Raw genomic sequence first — 27,676 nt, forward strand, 5'->3', positions numbered from 1 at the left:
TGCTTTCAAGATATGAAGTCACGTGCAAGAGTAAACAACACAGTGCTTACTGACTCAGTCAGATGTTTGATCATTTCAAACCATACATTTCAGAACACCAATGTATCTTTGAATGACAAAATCTCAGCAATGCTCCAATACACTGACCATTTGTAAAGCGACTCAAAAAAAAAAAAGAAAGAACATCAAACAGCCTCTTTGAAGAAACAAGACAGATGATCCAGCTAGAAGACAAAGACTATTAAAAAAGCAACAATAAAGACAAGAAAACAAATCCTTATACATACATACGTATACCACTGCGTAACATGAATGTTTCAGATGGCTGCATTACTGAATTGTGGTGATCAAACCTGGCCTCAATTTTTAAAAATACATACTTAATTACCAATTTTTTAAAAAAATATAAAAGCTTTTCAATAAAATAAATTTTAAAATAGTGCAAAATGCTCTTAAGGCCGTAACTGATGATATTAATAATATTCTGAAACTTGTCTAGCACTTTCTGATCCTCATTTAAATCAATTAGAATAAATTCAAGAATAACATATGACTTTAATTCCACTATGCCTTTGAGCAAAATGCACTAATAACTTTAATTGTTAGAGATATAGTGAAGTGGCATGATAGTTTTGCCACTGAAAGTTCAATGAAGAGGGATTTCTTTTTCAACTTACATTCTGTTTATTTTAAAACATTTTCTTTGAGAGTCAAGTGTTAAATAGAAGATGTAATTGAAGGTCCGATACAGAGTTTGCGTGTGTGCCAGTTACAAACCATCGCTGTCCCCAGCACAGAACACAGAACATTACTTCCAGGCGACTGAACGATTTCCTAGGGGCCATGTGTTCAGAAGAACAGGAATTTATCATATTAAAGTATTTTATTCTCCCTACAAAGCTCTTTATGTTTTCTTTCTTCTAGCTTCTTTCTTTTGATCTCCATTGTCAGAGTTTTGCACCATTGTAATACTTTGCAATCTGCTGGGGGAGAAAGAATGACTGATTGTCTCCTTTTGAAAGGCCAAGTATGTGCAGCCTGCAGCCCGCAGCAGCATCCCTACTGGGAAAGGTACTGTCTGCATTCTCCTCCCTTACTTTTTCTTTTTTTCTTCCCTTTTCCCCCCTCAACTCTTAGAAACAAAGCTATCCTAGATGAGTCACAAAACGCTAGATTTTAATAGGGAACACAAAACTTTACTACTGCGCGCTGGCCAAATTCCAGAGACACATTAATGTGAAGCAGCAAACTTCAAGCCACATTACACGCGAAGGGAAGAGTGCAGGGGGAAGGGAAAGTTCTGCTCACAATACACCAAACTCATCTTATTCCAAGCGAAAATTTCAAATAATTATTCTAAGGCGAAAGTTCAGAATAAAAATACAGCTGCATTCAAAAAGCTGGTACTCAAAATAGTTTTTATACTTCTCAGCATAAAAGTAGTAAATACATTAAACTCAAAATCAAATCCTCTGAGCAAAGGCTTTTTGCAAAGATGACTTTGAAATACTTTACAAAGGCAGGCAATTCTTGATTATGTGTCAGGTGATTATCCAGACCATCACAAAATCACTTCAGCCCTGCATTAGCTGGCTTGCACCCAGCAGCTGCCCATCTGTGTTGACATGATACCCCATCACCTGGGCGCGGCAACGCCTGTTGGTGCTGGGCCGCCATTTTTGGTCCCAGTATCAGCAGCATCACCAGGCTTTCTATCTCGCATTGTACTACCATCATCTACTTTTATAATCCAACTGACTTACATTCTTGCTTTATTCAGGTTATTTCATTCCTTCCGTAACTCGGATAATTGGTTGTTGACTAGAGAAGATCTGAATGCTGAAGTGGGGTTTGGTGCCCTCAATTCTAATTGAAGTCAGAGTCAGTTGAGGTTACTCAACACTTCGCAAGATCTGGATCTAATTATCACATCAGGCCCTATAACAACCTGCTGATAACCAGAGATACACATTTTACATATGGAAAACCAATATTCATAGAGGCTAAGTGATTTGCATAAGGTCATTGAAAGAATATGGGGTAGAACTCAAATAAAAGCCTGCTAGTTCTACCCTTTCAGCCTCAAGCCTTTTTTATTACCTCCAATTTTATATTCCTGCCAGAAGAAGTAATTTCCATTTCAAATATAAATGGGAAACCAGAAAATGTAGTGAACTCTGAACCTCATCTCCTTGGTAATCCAGAAAGGCAGATAAACTGTATACCAACCTGTGGGTTCAAATGAGTTACCCAACACATTTAAACACAGCTATTGTATGAAATGAGATTGTGTCTGCAGACATATCAATAAGTACATCTATTTCTAAGCAATGGAATGTCTGGAAGCACACTTGGTCCCCACGGAGATTATCTGCATGTGTTTATACAAATATGCATGACATACTGTTTCAAGGGACAGACTGATGTCATTTCCACCGCATATCATACGCCTCCTAACCCAAATTGTGACAGTGGCAGAGAATGGAGGAATCAGAAGTTATTTACTTGTAATCCCTGTTTTCCTAACTGTGTTCAGTAAAACACTTGGGAGGGACTCCATTAACCTGGACGTTTGTCTCTTTTGAAGATAAGGTCATAGGTAAGAAAAAAATTGAAGATTATATTTTTCTAGCCTAGCAATCCTAGCAGATATTTGTAATTCACAACAGCAGACCAAAGGTTTAAAAGAAGACTCAGAAAAAAACCATGTATTTTCTTTCTTGATTTTTTCCTCTACTTTTCTTTCACTTTTCAAATTTTGGTTTTTTTTAACATGTTGAAAAAGTTCCGATTTTTCATTTCTTGACTTATATGGTATAGGAAAAGTACTAAAAGTATCCAAGCTGAAATTAGCACTTAATTCTATTCAGGGCTGCTGCTACGACAAATTACCATATCTCAGACTAAAGAATAGCTACACTACAAAGTAGTAGCAGGTTTAGAATCAGTTTATATGAAAGGAGGACTATAAAACCATAACAAAAATCAAAACTAAAAAAATTATTAAAAATTACACACCATCGGTAAACTGTTCAACACTGAGTGAAGCTTAACACAAACAAGCAAGTCCTACCCCTTAAAAAAAGAAAGCTATTTGATCTTCCTGACATATTTCCTTCATGTTTTATGTATACACACATACAGTTCCTGAATGTAAAAGAGTCCATTACAAACAACATAAAGTATGAATGAATTCGTATAAATGCATTCATAATGAATTAATCTACTTGACTATTTGCAAGTAAGTCTCTTGGAACATTTAATGCATCATTCTTAAATACTGAATGTTTGGAGCATGATATACTATACAAATATGAAATCTCAGCAGTTATTTTAAGGTTCATTATCAAAAGCTACTAGAAGTAGAAACTAATTTATCAAAAAAAGCTTTGTACAGAAATTCATTGGTGATGTCCTTACTGTTCCACACTCTTCATCTTGAAGTATATTTAAAGGCAAGGCACAGAAATGTACTTTCATATAATTTAATAAAAAAATAAATTTGCATATTAAATACAATCAATACAGAATTTTAAAGCATTTGAAGGGAATAGGAATTCCATCACACCTGGGCTTAAAACTGCTTTTTTCAGGATGTGGTGCTCTTCTATGCACTTTTAATAATTACCCATCTGTCTCAGCAAAACTACTCATGTATTTTTTCCTTTCCAAAACTGAGTACACATTTTCATACTGCATATTTAAAGCACTTTCAGTCTAGCCTCTTCAGCAAAGAGAAGAGATAAAGCGTAATAAAAGGACATTAAATCCTTATCCTGTGGAAGATTTTCTCATACAGGAACCAAGCCAGTCCAAAAATGCTCCCTGTGGACTTTCCCACTGGCACTCCCCACCAGGCATCCAGACTGCAAACGGGTCAGGTGGAAGGGCTGTACGATGTCACTTACCTACAGGGATCCTGAGCTAGGATAATGCCTACAGGCAATACCTGATGGACCACCTGAATTACATGAAGGACTCTCAGAACAAAACATGAGTATGATCCTGACCAGCATTTCATCCACCCTACTCTGGGGCAGAAAGTCCTATGCAGAACCTCAGAGACAAAGTGTAGAGACTCAGGAATCACACGCCTGGTACACAACTGAAGTCTGCCAATGTTTGTGTTCTCTCGTGTGTTGTATAATTACCACCTGAAATTTCATTAGTGAGAACTAAACTAAGATAATTATTTCTAAACAACAAATTTCCTTAAAAATTCAGAATATACAAAATAGTACTTCTTTTTAAACACTATTAAATTTTATTTTTTAAAAGCCAGGTTCTTTCACCCATTTTCAAAATTCTGATAACATATTCTGATAATGGAAGAGTATTTGCCTTCCTCCTCTTATCTTAAGGGCTGATTCAGGCCAACTTGCCAATGCCTACAGCCGCAGCGAGTCCCAGTTCACAGGCGCTCATAGGAGTTCATTCATGTGTCTGAAACAAATATGTTTCTTAATCTTAATTGTGCACAGTATAGCTTCTCTATCATAACAAAATGTGGAGTTTTCTGGAAAAATCAGTCCTCTTCAACACAGTAACAAAGAGAGGCATATCCTTAGTCACCATCTGCCCTTTAAGGAAAAATTCTCCTTACAAAAGAGGCCTCGGATCTTAGCAGGTTAATGCTCTCATCTCCCCAACTCACCCTCCTCAGAGTTGACAGCATCATCACTACAAAAAGCTGCGGATGACACACAACAAAAGAAATGTAAAAAAATCCTTACACACAATATCATCTTTTACAGGCAAACAGGGCAGCAGATTAGCACCACAATAACTGTCACATATAACTTGAACTTGCCACACTCGATCCATTGCATTCCTTATAACCTAGATGTATAAAACATGTACCCCACTTAAAAAGGAAAAAAAAAAGCAATCCACTCACACAAAGCAAATTGAGACAGAGCAGTAATTTTAAAAGGACTTAAATGCATGCTAATGGTAAGATATCTAAAGATGGATGTTTTCATTTGCATAAATACGCGCTAGGCATAGAATTTCCCTCCTCCCTGAAATGCTTCTAACACTGCACATGCAGTTTCTATGATAATTTTTAGTGAGAGAAAACCACCAAAGGTAACATATTGATTTGTAATGTTAGCATAATTTCTCTACAGACTATATATTTTCTACTAGCTACTAAAAGAATCCTTGCACTACTTTTTATGTTGTGTTGTGCAACAGCCCAGTAGAAACGCTTTATTCTCTGTATGCTAGACTGTAGTAGCAAGAAAATAGCACAAACCACTGGACTGAGCAGTGTGCATTCTTTCAATATTCATGGTAATAACCTTAATTCTAATTAAACCAAATAAGTTTAAAGCCTCTTAGAGTGAAATCCATCTCTCCTTTTCTTTCCAAACTAAATTTTTAGACCATTGCTTTGCAAGTAAGAAAAACTATGTATCCAGAAGCTTAAAAGAGGAGATAGACTATGTTTTCAATTTTGCAATTACAAGGTTTCTGACAGATGCGCACCTTTTTGCTGCTGGTGATACAGTCTCCTTTCTGGTTCCAGATGGGGAAGGTAAAGAGCCACTTGGTTTCTTTGGTAACACAGTGCCATTATTAACAGTAGTCCTTAAAGGCAGGGTTTGTACCAGCGGTCTTGCTGTAAAACAAGCAGAAGATTAAATCATTGTTTTAATTTTCTATTCTTTTTTTTCACCAGCAAACAACGTTAGAATATTTTAAAATGTCTGTGTGGCAGGACATTTTTATTTCACTATTGCCAAATTCACCATAGATGAGGGATGAAGCAAGGAGGATTTTTTTTTTCATTTATTATCATATCACCCAAATCACCTGCATATGGCTCAAGCACACACCTCTATAACCTGCCTCACTTGTAAAATTCTGTCCTAGTTCAAGGAGGTGACTGGAAAGTGCAAAGGCAGTCGTTGCCACCCAAACCAATCCCGCTCTCCTAAAAGTGCATCCTTCTCTTGCCCACCTGAACAGCGCTCAAAGTGCTAGAAATGAAGACAGGCTGCAATCCCAGAGACTCCTGCTCTTTACCCCTCAATGTTCTTGCAGGTTTTCCACAAGCAAACAATCTATTAAGAAATCATTATCCCCCCTAAAAATCTCTTATTTTAAAGAATGTGAGCTTATGTTTGACAAAAAGGAATTTTACCTTTTAGCTCAAAAAAGCAATTGAAATCAGCAAAACAGTGGACTTAGTGAGCTGATACTATCTACCTACGTTCTTCTGATCAAACGTTGGTGCAAAAAGTGATACACGTCATACCTGTAATTAATATTAGAATAACAGAAAAGTTCCATTCAAGTTAGAAATTAGTTGCAAAAACAAACGGTGGTTAAAACTGCCAGCAATGAGTACAAACATAAAAACGAGAGTGGTCCATGCCCTGAGACACAAACATGACTAGTGCTCTCCCTGCAGCAGGGAAGAAAACTGTGCCCATCCCTTGAAATCTGACAGAACTTTGTATCACAAGCCGGCTTTGTAGCAACAACAAAAGTCTCTGGGTTCTGAGAAAAAAACACCCAAGAGAAGGCAGCAGTCACAAGTCACTTAAGGAACAAAAGATAAAATTTCACTGAACTTGTGAGAGCACAGCAGAGAGAATACCTACAAAACATTCTTCTAAAAAAAGACTGCTGAGGCTAAATAATCTAAAAAGCAAAAACGTAAAAAATCTAAAAATCAACAATTGTATACAGTCCTAGGTTATCCTATGATAACACCTTATTGTAGCACTGATGGCAAGCATTTATTGACTTGTTCACCTGAAGTTTTCGTATATTGAACAATAGAAGATAAATGTGAAAGTCCGTGCCTTCAGAAGATTAGGTCAGTAAATATGGTCTAATTGAGAATGCAAGTTTCAAGAGAAACTTGGTCTTGAAACTTTGTCAAAATATATACTTGTTGGTCATTTATTCATCATTTATTTGTTCAGATGGGAGAAGTTCAGAAAACCACCCATAAGGAAATACTGAAGGAATGAGGCTTATTGGGTTTAGAAGACAGAAAGATGACATGAAAACAACTCAACAAAGGAAAAAAAAAGAAGAAAATCTTCTCCATGCTCACTGAGGATCCCAGAGCCTGTAACTGCAGAAGACCAAGGATAGTAAGAGCAAGAGCTTTCTGATTTTACAGGAAGCTTTAAGGAAAGGCTAATCAAAACTTAAATGAACTCACGGTGCCTTCCAGCCCTGGCTTCCATAATCTATTTTAACAGACCAATGCTGTCTTTAGAACTTACACAAAACACCTAAAACTTACTGTCCTTTTGCATCTCATGCACTTTTTTTTTTTTTAATTGAGGGATTCAGCTATCATGATCCTATTTACTTCTAAAGTATTCATTCTTCCAAACTAAATTCCTTCTACAGTTTCATGCTGGACACTCTACTGTTTGTTTCCCAAGAGCTGAATGTCTTAATTAATCCCTATGTATAAAACTGATTCTGTGGCATCTTACAGAAACAGTACAGATAGCTACAGTCAAGCAGCTGTAGGCTTGTTTCCTGACAAGTTTTCTGTAGCTCACAAAACTTAAAATGAGGCTTTGAGATCACAAATCAGAACAACAATTAAAGTTAAATAAACAAAATAATAAAATATTTTCCTTCTTTACAGTTACATTAAAAAATGCCTATTAAAAAGTAGCTGCAGTGAACTAGCTGGAGCCTGCTTACTCTCCTAACCTTATGAAATCGAAACTAGTAGCAGCCAGGAATAAACCCTGCAACCTTTAACAGAGGTTTCGTTCCAAATCCAGTGCTAATCCAGAAAACACACTTCTGGAGCTGGAGATTTAAAGATCTACCCCGATGGTAAACTACTGTAGAAAACAACACCACAGAACTCTTACATGGCACAAAGAAAAAAAAACACTATACACTCTTCAATTAATCCACTGTTTACTCTGGAGCTATTTAGTTTTATTTACAACAGCTATTTCACACCAGTGGCAACTGACATCACAGTTAAACAACCCCAAACGTGTCATTGCTGTTAGTAACTCAAACACACTGGTATTATTGCTGTGTCAGTAACGTTTATTGTGGAAGTTCTGTTGCTTCAAGGTCTTACCTGTGGTAGCAGGACTGACATGTTTATCAGCCTCAGCAGCAGCTTTTTTAATCATACTCTGATCTATGGATTAATAGGGCTGTTAAGTTTACAAACAAACCAACAATTGCAAAAGGAAAGTACAAACACAAGTAAAACAAAGGCAGGAAGTCATACTGAACTCCACCACGTAGCTGAACTAAATAAGGAAGGGAGGGGAAAAAAAAAAACCAAAAAACAAAAAACACCCAAACAAAACCCCAAAACGCCATTAGTGAAGGAGCTGCACAAATGGACAAGATAAGCAGCTCACTTTCCATGATGTACGCTGCTTTTAAGCCAACTATCTCAAGTCCAGAACAAGGACAGACACAAAGACCGAAAACAAGCTTGAGCCTTTTTCCATTACAGGTTTGAAAGCCTGAAGATTGAAATATTTAAACCAATTTTAAATCTGAAGTACTCAGAAAAATGTTGTCTTCTGTCCCATGAAGCTGCTCGTTCCAGACTTTAAATAGCGCATGGGGATCCCATTTTCTGAAGGTACGAACCTTCCCCCAACACACACAACACACACGTGCTTGTAATCCTAATCTACCTCATCTACAGATCAAAGGAAAGAGGCAGCACACAATATGTTTCAAATTGAAGTTTTTGTGGCACTTTGTGAGCTCAAATTCCACTTTTTGCAATTCTGAATGTGGAATTAGTCATTGATTCCACTGGAAAGAAAACTCATCGAGTACCAGGCACTCCAAGGGGCAAAACATGAGAAGCCAGGGCTCCAGTTTCACCCATGTCTAAGAAAACCGCTCTCCTAACAGCCTCCATCAAGAGCCTCCATAATGCTCCAAAATTCAACTCTTATGCTAAGTAACTGCACGCAATCCATTATAAAGTAGTTGTGCCTAGTAGAGGAAAAACAGGCCATCATGTGAAATGTGTCGTATTTGACAAAACAGCTGGAAGAAACAAATTATCAGGATACTTCAGATACTGGTTTTTGCCACAGAATACATTTAATAAGGCTGACCTACACTAATGATACAACTGATACACAGTAAAATTAAAAGTCCTTTACATAAATCGTCACAGTAGCAATTACTTCCAGAAATTAGTTGGATTTAGTTGGCAATTACCAGGACTCATTTCAGTAATTTGTTTATGGATGAGCAATTTGCTTCGCAGTCCTCCATTTGCATTATCATAGTACAACTTCTTACACTGTCATTTCACGCACACATTAAGAAGTACCTGTGCCAGACACACATTAAAAAAACAAAAAAAAAAACAAAAAAAAACCCAAAAAACCAAGAAACAAATCAAAAAACCAGCCATAAAGGCAGAAAGATAGACTTACAGCAGCTTTTCTTCAGTGCACACTGAACTATGGCTTTAATGATCTGCCATGCCCAAGAAAGCACCTCCTGATTTAAAGTTCAACACTGCTCACAGAATCCACGAAAATTCGGTCTGTGTTTTGCTAAGCACAGCCAGCAGGCAAGAAGAACTGATTTGATTACAACTCAGTAATAACTACTAGACTTTATTTCCTCCACGCATCAGATAATATCTATTTTACAGGCAACATAAAGCCTCTTAATCCCTTGTACAACCAGATCGGGTGGAACATTTTGTCACCGTGAAGGCTATCTTTAGTAACATTAAGTTATCTGATGTTTTAATTTTTTTTTTTGCAATCAAACAGACAAAGATAAAATGAGGAGACTACAATAGAAATTGAAGAAAACAGGAAAACAAGATCACAGACATTTACTGCATGTTCTGTTCAACAACTAGCGTGATATACGATCAACTAATCTGGCTCTGTAATTCCGTCCTTTTCTCCTTTGCTCGTCTCTAGACACAAAACACTGTAAGAAAGACAACGTCTTAGTTCAGCAAATTAAGTAGTTCCTTACCTATTCTGTTAAATCAATGCCTAAAAGTAAGTATTTTTTGCAAAGTCATGAATATATAACGAAGATGAAAGGAAGTCCTAATTTCCAGCTGACAAAATTATGAACCCACAATTACATATCATACTTCTAATGTGAATTAAGTTTTTAATATGGATTAATACATATCAGAACCCAATAATAAACACTTTCTTAATTTAGACAACAGAAGGTCTGTGAAGTCAGCCATACTTTCTTTCCACATCTAGGTTGCCACCACTCTTACTCCTAAGACTACCCAAAAGTACCCCATGCGCTTCTGCTAAGCTGCAGATAGGCAGTCTCCCAGGCTTTTGCAGCCTCACAGACTGCAGTAAATCACACTGGTTGGGTTCTAATAAACCTTACTACTGCGAAGCACTGGATGTTTAACTCCAGCTTTTCTGATCTGTATACAGACAAACCCGTTCTTGCAGAACAGGAACCAAGACAGAGCACGCCAGGGCACATGAGTGCAGCACAGCATATTGCCAAGTGACAATGTCAGCGACACCTGCCACCTTGCTGGCTCTGGCTCTGCTGTGCTGGGACTGGGTCAGGCACCAACCACAGCTCCACCTTTCCCTCATACCTGAGCAGCTGGTGTTGCAGCGTCTCCTCTGTCATGTCCCCTCTGTGCTAGCTCAGAGCTCTGGTTTTGGCTACATCTGCACCATCCAAAGTCACTTAAGACATTTTTAATTAAATGAAAATGACATTTGACTTAAATTTAATATTTTCAATCAGAAAAAAAAAAACTCTCAGGAGTTTCACCCATATGAGATGATATTCCCCACAAAATTTATAAAATAATCTTGATCAAAAATCAGGAAGTTGTAGCCATGGTTAAATGTAGGGAGTGGATTAAGCAGCAAGAACATGGAAGCGTTTGCTGGTTCATGGGAATTTCAGAAGGCTCACAAATTTAACCACTTGGATTTTTATGTGTTCTCTTTAACAAGTTAGATTTCAAAATTATTTTTTCCTTTAGTTTGATTTGTTGATTTTGAGCACTTCAAACATCTAAAGAATAACCTACTTTAATGTATACAAAACACTCATTGAATTGTACTACCTATTTTAGACATATATGAAATGCAAACCTTTGGTAGGTCCTTTCTTGTTCTGCATGGCCTGCTGCTCCTCTGTAATATTCAAGCGTCGAACCACATCAGCAAGGGCAGACTTGAGCAGCTGGATGTCATCTTCTTGCATCTGGACACGTTGCTCCAGAGAGGCAATGCGATCTGTTACCTCCATACTGCTTGCAGCAGAGGCACTGTCATCTAAGTAAAAGCGCAGAAAAAGAGGCATTACCAACAGTGTATAACCATCAAGGAACACCTTATATCACTGGCTGCAGATGGAAACAAGGGTTTTCTCAGACCAGATGACCTCTTGAGGAAGAAAGTTTATAAGCGATGGAAAGGAAGAGATGGAAATAAAATAAATAAATAAGGCGAGTATTTAATTAAGACGTGATAACAAGGTTGGCTTCAGGGCTACTTGGTGTTAATTGGGCCCCGCTATCAATTATCTACCTGTGTGAACCAGAGCAATCAACCATCACCCTTCATTGTCCTCCTCAGCACAACATTCTGGCACTTGCAGGCATTCGGACAGAGCCCTATGCTTTCTGATGCACCACACACCCTTCCAGATTTTTCTTTCTCACATATATGACATAATGTATACATTAGACATATATAAGCAACAGATAGGCTTACACTTTTTCAAGTTATTGTCCGCAGACTGGACAATATTAACCCCATCTGCTAACTCCCAATTTATACCAGCAGCTTTCTGAGAACATTCCCTCTGACTTAAATAGAAACATTAAATAAATTCAGAATTACTCAGTAATTGTACTGTTGGCCTGGAAATTCTTAAAAGGGTCATTACTTTGCATACAATTCACCCATTATTTTGAAATAACCCACAGAAGCTTAAAGCCTGCAACTCCCTGACGAGGGCTACACATTCTTTCCACCCAAAACCAATAATAAGAATATTTTTCCTAAATGAGCACTTTTGTTCCACTCCAGTTCCTATCACATAGAAACACTGTAATTTCTTACAATATTAAGTTAGGAAAAAAGAAAAAGAAATGAAGACAAATGCAATGCCAGAGATGTCAAAGTCAATATCTATTAGGGAAAAAAAAATGTGCAGTTTTTAAGGAGAATCACAATGTTTTATTTAACTAGGTAGATTTGAAACCTAAAGAAAAAGTTAGGTATTAACTTACTGGATCATTTTAAGTAATGTTAGTCAAGCGATGACTGGATTACAGCTTTCATTTGAAAACTTAGTAACTTGTACATTAGCAAAAATGGATATTTATGCTACTATCTACAACCATAATTCACTTCTCCCTCATTCCTAATGCGAGTCCACAGCACATATTTCTTCTGTTAAAGCAGATCTCTCTTTCTGAAGAAGCTGGTATTTATTTTCCTTTCTTGTGTACTTAATTCTCCTCCATCCCAAACCAGAGTTATTCACTTCTTTTGTACAAGGGCATAAAACGAAAGTTAAATGGCTTGTGTTATTAATAACTAGTGTTGAATTCTATTACAAAGTGTTTCAAACAGCAAAACAACAGCTTCTGAGGGCATTTAAAAGCATGTTCAAAAATGTTAATACATACAAACTTTTAATCAGAAGGGTCTGGGAAAAGATTGCATTTAAAATTAAAAAACAAAAAATCTGTTTGTCTCCAAATCACCCCAATACAAATTGGTTTTGAAATCTATTTGTAAGCTGCGTTTTGGCTTCCTTGCTTACCCCCAACAGCTATCTGCGGTTACCAAAAGCTGAATTAGAAACAACTCAGAAACAAACTATAACAATATTGACAGTCCATAAATAGCTACAGGCTAATAAAGCTTAAGCTGCTTGTTAATTCTGTTACAAGATTTTCAGAGCATATTTAAAATATTAACATTAGGATATTATTAGGCTGAACATAGTGGTAACATAAGTACCCAGTTCTGAATAAACTAAACCAAAACTCAAGTTCCGGAAAAATGCTGAAGAAAAACCTTTTCCCATGACAAAGCTTTCCAAACTCTGGCCCAGTCAGACTCCTGCAGCTGTTTCAGGTAATTAATCCCCAAACTCAGATTAGCGGCCGTGCTGGCAGCAGTGTGCGCTGCCTGCAGAACTTAACCTTTCCTTGTACAAACAAAGGGCCCACGCTGCTCTAATGACTTTACACTTTAACTCAGCTGGAAATAACACGGATTAGCATACTGGACAATAGGCAACCAAATCAAAAGCTTGATTTAACCAATATGTGCCAAATTCAAACTTCAGCCATTCTGCCAAACGCAATACGGCACGGCACAGTTTTCTTCTGAATTCGGTCAACAAGAAATAGCCAATTCCCAAACTCAGAGCAGGGAAGGAAACTCAGGGAGAAATCAGTTGGCATTAAAATGATCTAACCCTTGTCACAAAAGAAAACATCCTCATTAAAGTATCAATTTCACTAATTTTTAAGTGTGTAGAAACAGTAATTTTGCTCAAGTATAAATCTTCAAGTAGTAAATCAGTGGCATCGGCTCATTTACAGCCCCGCAAGAAATCACTCCCACTAACAACTACTAGGATGTACATCTCTCTCCTCTTCCCTCTTCCAGCTGCCACTGCCATCTTCCCCTCACATTCTTGCTGACCAACAAGCACCAGCAAACCCTTCTTCTGGACGCAGCGTGCCTGTGCCTTCTGTCATCACCATTATTCCTGGTCCCTGGGAACATAACCCTTATCCTTGCTGCAACCTGCAACTTGATTTTTTCCAGTGGTTACCTCACTGGATGCAGTTCCCTTTCACAGATGCAGAAAATAATAAAATTTGTAACAACTTTCAGTAAGTTTGCAACTGAAGATGAGATTCCTTAGAGTCCAGTCACACTTCCCTTGCATCCCCTTCGCATGCATATACAAGTAAGCTAGAAAAAAGATACAGAATATATTAAAATTATGTTTTCTGAAGAACGCAAAGCTCAATTCTAAAATAAGCATAACCTGTTTGTTATGCAAGTAGAGGTTGGAATGTTCTTGCTGTTGAGATGATTACATCCAAATATGTTGAGCAATAAAGCTGCAAATTCAATGCAGCCAAATAAGCAAAGTGCTATGGTATCAGAAAATAAAAAAAAATAATTCATAATACAAATAAAAACAAAAAAAAGTCAGAACAGAATGTAATCTGCCCCTACACAGGGGTACGAAAGAGGCCACCAACTGCTGTGCCTTGGGGTGGCTGGTCCAGCCTGGAGCTACACTTTCCCTCACAGGGTCCACACGTGCACTCACGTGGCAGCTCGGTTCTGAGTGGGCTTTGGCTGTAGTGTTACAGTAACGGAGAGAAAAGCGCGTATAGTTATGATCTAAAGATCCTCAAAACACCTCAGGTGACTCCAAGGAAATAAAAAGCAGGCTTTTAAAAGAAATCCACATAAACAGAAATTTGCAGTAATAATACACAACCATTACTGCACAGCTTTACAATATAATAAGAATACGTCAATACATGCTACTTTTTGTGACAGTAAATTCAGTAACATTAACAACTCTTCAAGAGTGCCAATATACTGAGTTTTGGCGACCTCTTTGCAATCTAGGTGTCACAATTTGCCTTGAAGCATTAGATCTACTTATCAGTCACTACCACCACTTTTGCCCACAGACAGGGAGCACAGACATCCTATCACCTACATCGGTGGCATAGATAGCACGTTACAATGAATCATTGCCTCTTTTTTCATCAATGAGAAGAAAAAGGACATTTAAACTGAAATTTATGCAACTTGTTTTCAGAAATCTGAAGTGAATCACATTCTGCAAGTGTTCATTTATTTTCCTGGATTATAATGCAAGTCTAAATCACTGGCCCAAACACGCAAAAATATATCTCATGAGATAAACGCCACCTACAATGTTCAAAATTAGATAAAACGAGGAGGAACCAATTCAGATGCCTGATTTTTCATTGCAATACATATTTATGGAAAAGCTTGGAAACAAGAGTTGTTTGTCATTTACACTCTCCTGAGATTCTCCAAGTTTTAAAGAGAAGGCAGCAAAAAAGGGAATGTTCTTCATGCTTCTCTTTAGATTTTCCAACTAGCTAATCCATGATCTCATAGATTGGAAAGATTTCTTGTGGCAAACTAAAAGACAATACTGAATCAGATGATTAATCTGCTTCCAGAGCGTCCTCCAGTTTTTCAGCAATTTAAGAGCTGAACTTCGCCAAACATGAAGAAACATCTGAAGCAGAGCCAACAACAGGACGTGTACGCTGTTTACAAAGATTATTTCAATATTATTTCGCTGTATGCAGGCTAAAGCAAAATGCACATACACTATTAGTTAGAAGAAAGCATATTAAAATAAATACCATTTTCTATAGATTTTACCTGCTGGAAAACCTAAATCTGAGCTGTACATTAATAATGTAGGAAATAATTAAAATAGACTTGGCATTTTCCTCCTAGAAGAACTACTTCATTAAACATACTCCATCTTTGCCCTATGCAGACATTAATCTTGAGACTATCTTGTCCAGCTCAGACCATGGCAGCTGATTAAATACTGGAAATATTAGGTACTGATTCTCAAAAGACTGGCAAACAAACTGGAGTTTATTCAATCTATGTGGTCTCTTTGGAGTACCAATTAACAGGATCAAATTGTACACCAGTTTGTACTTGTATTTGAAAAGTACTTCCAAAACTTTTCACTATATATTCTGTGCATTTTATGTTTGTAAAGTACCTACCACAGTGGGGAGAGGGGGGAGTTGCTAGACACTATTATGATGTTCTTTAAAAGCAGCATCTTAAAGTCTTCACCAGAGTTGTCCTGGAATTTAGACACTGCAGGACATCAGAAAAGAAAATCTAAGACTTCTGCGGATAGCAAATTCCAGCAGTGGTCTCCAGCAAAAATTAAAGATAACCCAGATGATGGAAAACCAGGCAAAGGATGGCAGTGAAAAGACAGCATCACCTGCACACAGAGATGACCTTCCTCCAGCATAAAGATATAGATAGTGCCAACAAGTCTGAATTGAGCTCAACTAGTAGGAATACTTTCCATCATTGAGAGATATTAGTAAGTGCACCAGGCTCTCAACTTCTCCTAGAATTAACTAGTACAAGTATTTACGTTCCTTGGAAATCGCTATGAACTTCAGGACCACTACCAGAACCTCATGAACCATGCACAGGGACTGAAAGGAGTTCTCTACCCCCAGCATGTAGCCAACTGTATGGTAGAGCACAGTAGCTGTGGGTGAGAAAGCCCATGACACCAAAGGAGAGAAAGTTAATAGCATTTATTAAAAAACAAGCGAACAAAAAAGCACAGTCCCACAGTTTAATTTAGATAGAGAGAACTACAGACCTGATTTGAGCCGGCATACTCGCAAGCAGGTAAGAACACTGAAGATGCTACACTTCCAGAAACATTTTTCCACCCATAAAGGCCCATGTTTTCCAGACTCCAGTAACTCTACAAAACTGTCAGATGTGGCACATGTCACTTGGTACACATTTGGTAACCTCCTGTCCACATCATCACTGAGATCTCATGCAAGTAACCGAGTTACTTAAACTATTTTCTTCAAGCTTCCTAGGAGTGACACTACCACTAACTTTCAAATGACCTCACCGCTTCACCTCTCTCAATGCCATCTGTTTAGCTTGAAACTCTAACAGTGCAGAAAAACATCCCTCTGTGGCAGGCATCTCCTACATCTTCAAAATCCTGTCCTCCCTTTTCAGTTCATTTCATGCATCTTTGAGTCCGGGGCACAGAAGTCAGCCGGACAACCTACTTGATAGACACAGTCTGTCTGAACTGACAGCAACAGAGAGAGAAAGCAGAATTTGGAAGAGAGACAACCATTCCAGGTTTAAAATGAAAACATCTCACAAAATTAACATGAGCAATTTCACTGTGGCACATAAACAGGGGAACGCAGCCACTACACCGTTGCCAGCCTCAGATGGAAGATCTGGAAAGCACCAAGTATTCTCCTTGTAGCAATTTCTGTGGCATAATGTCAGTGGTCATTTGCAGACCAAAGCACTCTCTATGTGAGAGAACAATGGGAAAATAAAACAGCAGGTTTAGTTTCCTTTGACAACGCCACGCCAAGCTCCTTTGTTTGAAAGATGAGTGCTGACAGTATTGCACAGACTAAATATCTTTTCTCCATCCACTTTTCTAATGCAAAACATCGCACCATACCTGAAACACAGCAGCAGCTTTCCAGGCTTGTCTCCTGGGGACAATGACAACACATATGGGCAACAGCTTATCATAAAGTCTGGTACACACAGACCGGTCTGCTAGACCCTGATTTGACCAGATTAGAGCTTTCCACTGCGAGAAGCAAGTGGATTTAAAGCCCAAAATAATGTTATCCTACTTAATCTTGTTATTTTGTGTGGTTAGGGAAAAAACAGACAGAAATTTTTGACTACAGTTAAAACTGTAGAAGCGTGTTGCTTTACCTGATGTTTTGGAAGTCAAAACTGGTTGCCACTAAAGGAACGGCCTTTATTAGGTCAAATCCTCTAACTGCATGTTGTTATAGAAGTTTATATAACAGGATAAAAGTGCAAGCGCCATATATGCTTTCTTAGCTGGAAAGCTTTGATTGTGAGGAACAAGAAACCACATATAATCTTTAAACCCAATAGCTACAGGAACAATACCATGCCTATCGATAAGCTGTGTATATGTGTATATGTGTATATGCACAGAGTCTCCGAACAGGTAGGACAACTTTTCCCTTCAATCTCTATTCTAATGCATGTACTTAAGATAAGAGTGATTAGCATTGCTAGGAGATGCCCTAGTTCGGTATGATCAGGTACATCTCGCAATAAGTAATCTGAACAGACCAGATTAGTTTTTCCATGTCCTCACAAGGTATGTATGCGTAGGAGGAAACGGGAAGAAGACAACTCTATCCCACATATCCACTTAATGCCGTGCTCTGGACGGCACTGGGAACACAACAGACATAAAAGAGACCATGGTAACAGCAATGTGAAGCATCATCTTGTGATAATAAACCACCTCCAAATCACTCTAATAAAAAATTGCAATCCAAATATTTGGTCATCTACTATATATGGACTAGAGATGGCTTTTTTTGTGAAAAGTATTTTCCTCTCCTCTAATAGAGAGGAGCCTATTGTAGCCCAGCATTCATAAAATCTTATTACTGTATTTCCCAACATTTGCTGAGGAATAACTTGTCCTTTTACAGTTTTACCACTAGAAACATAAAGACGAGGAATATAACTTCCTAAAATTAGAAGCAGAATTTGAAAGAATAAATCCATAATAGCAATCGTCACTCACAGCCTCACAGCTGGGTGCACTGTATTCATTAACAAAATGAGAGAGAAGAAAATGATCTTAACAGAAAATTCTCGGAAAGTTCCTCGTGGCTAATTAGTCAGCAATCACTGTAGCAAAATTAAAAGCATGTGCCCTTGACCTGCCTCTAGCTGTCGAGCTATAACCAGCAGCTTACTGATTTTTCCCCAGCAGATGGTTAGAAGAGCTTCTATTTGGAAATTAGCAGTTAAAAATTATCTTCTCCAATAGTGTTTAAGTAGAAGATAGAAGAAATTTTTGACACATCAATAAATTAGAGGAATTTTCCCCAGAAGAGGTCTACAAGTGTAAATGCTTTACAGCTCAGAGTTACTGTGCTGGCTCTGTTGAGCATAGAGATCAAATTATCATTCCTCCATATCTTGCTGGGATCAGTCGGTACCATTAAAAAACCCCAACATTGTGAACAAAAGCCAGGAGAATAAAGATGACCTTCTGTAGCATAATGTTAACGGAAGGAGAGCAATTTGAGACAAGTGACATCATGGGATCCGCCTAGTTAAGAAGCTGGAGATACAGTCTAACAGCAACTTGTAAAGGAAGGAACCGGCTGGGTAATTAATTGAGGTACCTCAGGCCTGAAGAGCTGGGCTGTGTTTTACCATGTTATCTTCTCAGTGACGCGCTAAGCATGTGCCTGTACCAGATTACGGAACATGGGAGAGTATTTACAAGTCTCACCTCCACATCACAGCTATGGCTCAACGTTCAAGTCATCCTACAAAAGCTAGCAAGGGGTGAGTTCAAATTTGTCACGTGATGTACGCTAATAAGATTGCAGCTTTTGTTTAGTACTGTTAGGCAAAAAGAACCAACTTACATCGAAGATTTGCTTCTGATAAATAAGTTTTAAACCAGGTGCAAATAAACACCACACACTGGTATACACAAAATGTTCTCTTAGAAGCTTTATCAGCTCTTAGTTTGATACATTTTCACTGCCTTTAAAAAAACTGGATGTCTCCACTAGATTCTTCAACTATCTTGTGTGGAAGGAAAGTAGAAAGATTTACTTCTACTTGCAGTTAGGACAGACTTAAAAGACAAGAAAACTGATTTAAAATATCTTTTAAAAGTTACTGATGTCAGCCTGTGATAACGCATTACAAATCAATTTTATCTCATTTGTTGTGTACTTATTTTCCTACAGAAAAGGTGATTCACACTAGCAAGAAACTACTAAGACATACCAGCCACCAGCTGATCTGCAGTTAAATGCAGCCTTTACATTACATCAGACAGCACTATATAAACACTTCAGAAAACTACTTATGTTAGCACATACTTCTTCACTTTCATATTCAACATTAGACCAGCAACTGATACTGAAATTTATTTAGACCATTAACTTTTTACCTATAATTTCTTAAGATCTGCATTTTAATGAAAATTATAATCATATATGCAGAAAGTTTTAAAAACAAAATGTAAAACACTATTAAACTTCAGAAATACACAGGCAAATAAAACATTTTTCCATTTAAGAAATTAAAGATTTCCTGAAACTGAAACTGCATCAATAGCAAGAAAACCAGAGTTATCAATTAGAAACAGTTTGTGTTTTGTCTTATTTCATAAGTGTATCCTTTGAGAATTAAGAATTGGAAACATCTCAGCCTCTAATCAATAGCATTTATTTGTAAGATACAAAGCCCCTCCCCAAATATTCTGTATTTACATTTCTTAAAGGCTTTCAAATTGTTTTCTGCAGCCTGAAAGTAAGCAACATAATACAAGGAGAACAAAACGTTCCTCCTGCACCTGCAGAAGGGGTTACTGATGTCAAAAGTAGCTTTATGACTTTTGCAAACTCTGGTTACTTGTTCTCAGTCAATGGCTTCACTTACAGCAGTGGTCTGACTTTTTTTTCAGAACTTTGTACCTCGTGAATATTTTAGTTTCTGAAATTAATGCAGTGTAACATTAGGTCTCATTACAGGTTGTCACAAAGACAAATCACATTCTAAATATTTAAAGGAAAAAATTCTTTCAAACTTAGAAAACTATTTTAAGTCTTCTTTTAAAACCCATCTTGTTCAGTACCGTCTTTCACAGTAATGTACGTGTTCTCCACTATTGCCAGTCAATCCAGTGCTTGTGAGAAGTACTTGAATTAACTAGTGACAGCCTTGCCTGGATAGGAGAGGGGAAAAAGCACACAGGAGGCTCACAACACACTGGAATTTTTCCTGTATTGCCCATCTTTGTATTCAATTAGAGTTAAGTCTTCCTTTCATTTAATTCTGACAGATATCAAAACTACCATATAAAAATATTTGATATACAGTAAACTAGTAATTTATGCTAAATAATATAAATTTTTGTTCTAAAATCTTCATATCACACACTCCTGCTCTACAACAAAAAAAAAAATCTTTACTTACATGAATGCAGAAAGAACGAACCGCCCTTGCCAAGGACTCAAATACAACCAGAGACACGGCATTTGAGATAGCATTAGATGTCCTGGTAACAACCAGGAAGAGGATTGCTTTAGAGTTTTTTAGGGTACAGAGAAGGAATAAAATCCTTTTACTCCCTAACTTTAATAATAAAATAAACAAATAAATAAAGTTTCATGAAAAAGAGAAACATACATAATCTGAAAATGTATTTGGTTTAAAATGCAACTCCTCTAATTGAAGACAATTTTCATCCTTTTTATTTTTAACTGGATTCCCTAGCATGACATCATATTCTTATTTTTACCACAGCAGGGTGCATAGCATTGTCACAAACTTCACCCAGCTGCGATGCCATTCCCAGCACACTGTGCAAGTGTGGTCCTGCCGCCCCGTGAGAGCGAAGGAGTTGTACTCCAAGGCTTGCCCCATCCTCCACAGCGTTTGGCAATGCTACAAAAACACGCACATTGCTTATTTTTTAAAAGAAATTCAGGTTTTCATGGAGGAGACGAAGGAGGAGATAGAGATAATCTATTTTATAGCTTTCACGTTTGTCGAAAAAAAGTTTTCAAATATGCTTTGATCAACTACTGCAGTATTCTATCTTCTCAAGGCTACAGAGTCCTCAGTAAAAGGGAGAGAGCCAGCAGATGCCTGATCCGCCCTTGGCTGGGAACAAGCTCCAGGCCAAGGTCCAAGCAGAGCCTGGCTCCTGACTGTTCCTCTCCCTCAAGGACCTTCTGGGACTGATTTCCTTCTGGCAGCAGTCAGGACTTCTCCCATACGAGTTTCACCTGAGAGATTAGATGGGTGAAGGCTGTGCAGAGCAAATTATTTTCCAAAAGCCATCTCCTAACGGCACTGAGCTGAAGCACTAGTGCAAACAAACCTTGCAGAAAGCCTGGCTGATAAAGGTCTTGTCACCCCGTCATTACCGAGCATCTGAACTTCAACCTTTGCGTTAAGGTGGAGTCTACCAGCAAAGACAAACCTTTAAGGCTTATATGGCCATACAGCTTTCGGGCAAAAGTTCTCTTATGCTTTCTTAGCTCTAGACGTGGGTGGAAGCCCCATAAGTCAGACCTCTGTATCCCAGCATACAAACACAAGGTAGGGTAAGTACAGCCACTTGAACAAAATTAATTTAATATTTTGAGGGTTCTCACTTATGAACTTGGAATTTATGTATTTACTTACTTATCTTCCCCTCTTTGATCCTTTCTTTTTTTTTTTTTTTTTTTGTAGGCTACAACCTCACAAGTTAAATTCAAAACATGCCAGGACACCATTTAACTTCGCAATCTCTATTTACCATTCAAACAGGTACATTTTTAAAAGCAGTCCTGAACACAGATTAGCAGTCACCAAGTATGTAAAGATTATTTCAGTGATAAGATTTGCCCAAAACGGCACCCAGGTGCAGTAAAATTCCTCAACACAGTACAGAGCAGTGATTTCCATGGGCAGTATGCTGAGCAGCATACTGAATTCGGAAATCGCTAGATTTACGAGAGGTGGGAAAAAGGCTGAAACTGATTGGAAAATATTTCTCCCTCTTGCACTGAACAGATAGTTCAGAGAACAGTACCTGCTCACAGCACATCAATTTTGTAAGCAAGGCCAGGCAAGCAGATGTCTTTTTCAAAATACCCTTCAGTCTAGCAGAAGATAGACAAGAGTAAAATGTAGTACAGAAAAGCTTCAGCACAAAAATACTTAGTTACATAAAATATACAAACATAATAAACAATTGAATGGTAAGATACACAAACCAGAAGACCATATTCCCAGTCTTTAACACAACCATTTAGGAAAACCCCAAGATGTCAGGCTCAAAAATCAAACCTTTCACATTTGCAAAGTCGAAAGTTGAAGAGAAATTAAAAACGATCTGGTTCATCAGACATTCCCAGCTACACTCAAACCAAATGCAACCGCTGTAGCAGTGAGTGCCACTAAGGAAAAGGAGTCACACACTTGAGCAACTATATTCTATCCACAGCTTTTTAAATGGTAACAAGATAGCTTCATAAGCACACTATCAAGTTAAAAAAAAAAAAAAAAAGCCCAAAAAACAAACCGCAAAAAACCCAAACCCAAGTATTTTACTGAAAAAAACACATTTGAGTAGTCATTCACAGTGTAGTTGTTCCCACTTCCCTATTCATTAGAAAGGAAAAATTTCTAGAAAAATATCATTAATTTTCATACACATTTTTTATGGTATTGCAAGCACTTCAATGCCTCTCTAGCTCTCCTTGCTGGAAAAAGAGAGGCTTTTGAACTGGCCATCAAATTTACTGGCTTTATATTTATTGGATTTGAAATTTACATTAAATACATTCAGCGGGTTTATTTGACTCAGGGAAACTCTAACTTGTGAAATGAATGAGGCAGAATTCCAACAAAATTATAAGAGTTGATGAAGTAATTTAAAAAAATCTTGTAACACATTAATAAAATAGTTGTATTTTAAGCTTCATTATGCAGCCTTAGTTCTAATGTTGTCTAACTTCCCAGAGCTTAGAAAGGAAAGCTTAACAATTTTCCTATTTTTTCCAGAGGTGCTGGAAGTTTCTATCAGCTTGCAGCGGAAACATCATCTGCTCTTTTGGCAGCTCACATCTCTGCTGCAGAGTATGATTTCTGAAAGACCTGCAGCCTGGCAAATGGGACAGAGCAGCCGTGTAGTGGGAAAAAGGTCCCCTCAACGTGCCCGGTCCTCCAGAACTGAGCCTGACCTTCTTTCAAGAAACCAAAATGGTGCTAAAAAATTGCAGAGAAAATAGTCTCTAAAAGCTGGGAGCATGGGCCATTTTACCCTCAACATTGTTTTGAAAAAGGGCTGAACAATTTGAAACTGCCTATGAAACAGACCCCAAAGAACACATCGGTGTGTAGGACGTGTGCACCAAGCCTGAGGGTCCAGATGTCGCCCGTACAGGGCCTGTACATCGTGCCAGCCACGAGCTGCTACCTGGCCCTCGCAATTGCCTCCCGACTGCCCATGGACAAACCCCTGCAACACAGGCAGCTGTCACAGCTACTAACTTTACGGAAGAGCTTGCCCCACATCTCAGGTCAGTACACACGGGGATGCAGTCACCTCTCTGAGCTGCATTTGGGAGTCACAGTCCAAGGGCACGGGGCGAGCGCCTCCCACCAGCAGTTACTGCAAAGAGCTGCCAGCGCTGCCAGGCCAGGAGTTTGGGGGCTTCAGCTGGTAGGAGCTTGTCACAGGAAGGAGCTGGGATCCAGTGTGCTGTTGGCAAGTATGGAATTAGGCTCCCAGCAGGCACAGGACCCAGAACATGCACAAAACCCAAAGCATGCAGCCAGAAACACGGCAGAAGGAGAGAGGGCAGTTGCCACTACCGGTACCAAATTCTGCTCCCACCTGATCATACGCCGCTAAATTAAGTTGGATGTCTCAAAATCCTACAAGAATACTAAATGCCATGTATTTTCTTTTGTCTTGCACCTATCTCCGCATGTGCAAGACGAAAAGGGAACCCATTTCCCTTTGTTCCCTTTGGACTAACTGATAGGCTAGAGCTGTGTCAAAGCCCTGCTTCATCTTTCCTCCTCTTCGTTCCTCCATCTCCTTGATACAAACTACAGAAACCATCTTCTCTTTCAGTCATTGTTTCCTGTGCCATCAACAGGATGCAAAGGGCAAGTTACCAAGACGGGTAATTCTCAGAACATCCAGTGCAAGAAAAAGGTTATTATTCCAGAAGTGAATTTGAAAGTGACTAAATAAGACACTGGGTGCAACTGGAAGCTAACGCACACAGTTCTAAAATTATCTGCATAATATGATGTACTAAGAACCTCTTACCTAGACAAAGGAGTTATTCAGAAATAGAAATGAGAGCGTCAGCAGGTTGCTCCAGCTTCTCTTGGATTATTTCAAATGGATACAACTCCTTTTCACTTTAAAACCTCTGCTTTACACAACTGTTCAGAGGGCTTCATCTTCAGCGCAACAATGTTGCTTGAAGAAAAATGTATGAGAACTTGCATATCATTCATATCTGATGCCTTCCTAACTCACATCTTCATTTTACTACCTAATTATCATGTGGAAGTCTGTCAAATGTGTCAAAAGCTTTTTTTTTTTTTAAGCTGCTACTTTTATCATAAGAAAAAAAAAAACAAGCTGAAAAGTTCTGAAAGGCATCACTTTAACAATGCTCATTTGTTTCTCAAGGTTTGTGCCTACAAAAGGTCAGAAGAATCCCCTGGACTTCTCTGCGCCCTACGCCAGCCACCCTTGGGAGGAGCCTTGAAGGACTGCCACACGTTTCACTGCTGCACATTCCCACTCCCACAGTTGTAGCAGTGGGAATTCAGCTTACACCAATTGCAACACGCGATAACTGAGGTTCAGTATGCAGCTCTCAACCATCGCTCGCTCAAGGACAGGTAACAGGGGCTCGTAAGAGCAACAACATGTCAATCCCTCCCGGTCGCAACTGGAAAAAAGACGAAAGATTTCACAACCGTGCAAGTTGCTGACTTGTCAGGGGAGTCACTCAACTGCTGTTTCCAGGACAGAATGGTTTTAAATTTTCCACCAGGTCTAACATTTCATTATAGTATGACAAATGGTTATATACAAAGAGAAACTGAATATCTATGCAGCAGAACAAAAGGTGCTACAATAAACTGCAAGTAAAAACACATAATCTACACTATTCTTTAACATAAATGAAGTTTCTACTAAAAAACTTACTACTACATTTACAGTAATGACAAAGCTCCCACAGTGCGCAGAAGTTACGACAACAAAGTTATTTTTCCTGGGCTTACAAAATGAGGTTTCACTCTGTTGAACATCAGTGATCAGTAAGGACAGAATGAACAACTTTGATCCAGAACCTCAACAAGCTGCCTTGCTCAACCCAGAACGGAACAGTTCAAATTAACGAAATAAACTAAGGTCTGAACCGGTGCCTCTGCAGAGTGCCATGGGGCACACTCCCCTTGTTGAACGGGGCTTGTGCCCTACGCTACAGCCAAAACGGACCCCATGCTTCTTGGGTTCTACAGCAGTCCAACCCAGACAGCCTGGTAAACTGAGCAATGGGTGTGTAACACCGATTTTCTTTTTTAAATCACCATCAATGTTTCAGACAACACTAAATCTAGTTATGATACTACCATATGGTGCAGGGAGTGCCCCATGCCACGGCTAAGAACAACCAAGAAAAAAGAACTTCACCCACCCCAAAGTCAAGATGTTTGCAACAGTGCTTTTTTTTTTTCTCCCTGATGTATTTGTCCTACTTCCAACCCACTCCCTCAAGACACTTCTTTTTAAAGGAGCCAGACTGGAAAAAGTTAGGAATAGCCAGGAGAAGGTGGCCTAGATGTACTTTTGATGTATTCCTGGGGGAAGTACATCAGCAGTGCTGAGACAGCATCTGAAGAGCCTCGCTAGGAAAGGTCAAGGCAGAGAGGTTTTTCCTGTGCTTGCTGTTTGGGGTACAGACTGCCATGGACTTTGCTAATGTTTGCTCATTGAGCTGAGTATGGGACTGGCAGACACTATGTAGAACCAGAATTACAAAGATCCAAAAGCTTGTGTTGTTTATCCACATATTTTTCCTCATCTTTTCTGGTACTTGTCAGTGGTCCATGGATCACGTAAGAAAAGTGGGCTGTAACAAAATATCTCCCCCTTCAATCTCACGTTCTATTTCTTACATGGATTAACCAAGTCATAACACTAGATATTAAAACTCTGGCAAAAATATATGTGGTTTTCCTGACCACTGATTTTAGCAATTGTCCAAATTAAAACCAAATCACAAAAGATACACAGTCTTTACAATTCTGTAATTTTAGAGTCTTAACTAAAAATCAGCCATTTCACTTATTCTTGTGTCTTGTGTTAAGCTGTTACAATATCTACATGCTGGAAAGAAAAAAAAATTGTCAAAAGCATGAACTTGATTATCCTTCTCCCTGTCCCTAGAGAGGCTTCAGCCAGGCAGCAGCTACTTCAAAGCTTCACATCACACATGCCTAGAGACTTAAACCAAGAGAAGCAATTCAGGAAGGCAGTAAAAGGCTGAGATTTAGAAGGCTCCCTGAGGCTAAACACTTTTTTGAAATTAAAAATGCAAAAATAAAAACGAGAAAGGAGAAAAACCCTGAAGTGACACCCTCCTGGAACAACATGCACACAAATCTCACAACCTTCTGAGTCACAGCTACCAGAGTTAATAACCCAGCATCAATCAAATGGTTTCTGAGTTTCACAATATCCTACAGAGCCTCGCAGGAATCACTGGAGCTGCTTCAGGCTTACTGCAACTTCTTGGAAGCGTAAACAAACAGGACACACAACTGCTCTCTCTAGTACAAGGCTCTTAAGCCAGACCTTCTGTTCTGGTTTTGTTTAGTGAGGGGGGGCCTAAGGTGGCAGCTTCTGTAGGAAACTGCTAGAAGTCGCTCCCCTTTGTTCAGTGGACTCGCCCAGGCCTAGGGTGGACCCACTGCTGGCCAAGGCCGAGCCAATTGGTAGCTGAATGTCCTGTGATAACGCCTCTGCAATAACGTATTTAAGAAGGGGAAAACACACAAAAAAAAGGGAGAAGATGTGAAGCAGCTGAGCAGGGGCGCGAGCCTTGTAGGCCTTGCAGGCCTCCCGCCGGGCAGCCAACTGGGCCCAGCTCGGCCCAGTCCGGCCGCAAGAAGTGGAGAGGAGATGAGATGTGAATAAGACATAAAAAGGATCCTGAGAGGCATCTGCCAGCCTGTTGTGAGGAACGGCTACAGACGCCAAGGTTAGTGAAGAAGGAGGAGAAGTAATGCGGCTCCTGGCCAAGATTCCC

The 27,676-nt window shown here is 38.8% G+C and overlaps 1 protein-coding gene across 4 annotated transcripts in view; it reads right to left on the reverse strand.

Annotated features, from left to right (window-relative positions):
* The window catches only part of EML1 (EMAP like 1), a 129,500-nt gene that overhangs the window by 42,897 nt on the left and 58,927 nt on the right, over nucleotides 1-27,676 (reverse strand). For all 4 annotated transcript variants that reach the window (XM_086748279.1, XM_086748278.1, XM_086748277.1 and 1 more), the window contains exons 2-3: nucleotides 11,100-11,282; nucleotides 5,491-5,623 (exon numbers count right to left, since the gene is read on the reverse strand). In XM_086748279.1, coding sequence (XP_086604405.1) covers nucleotides 5,491-5,623; nucleotides 11,100-11,282 — 316 coding nt within the window. The remainder of the gene's footprint in view (nucleotides 1-5,490; nucleotides 5,624-11,099; nucleotides 11,283-27,676) is intronic.

The sequence above is a fragment of the Chlamydotis macqueenii genome, chromosome 5 (genome assembly GCF_036417535.1).
Source record: "Chlamydotis macqueenii isolate bChlMac1 chromosome 5, bChlMac1.mat, whole genome shotgun sequence".
In the NCBI taxonomy this organism is placed as follows: domain Eukaryota; kingdom Metazoa; phylum Chordata; class Aves; order Otidiformes; family Otididae; genus Chlamydotis; species Chlamydotis macqueenii.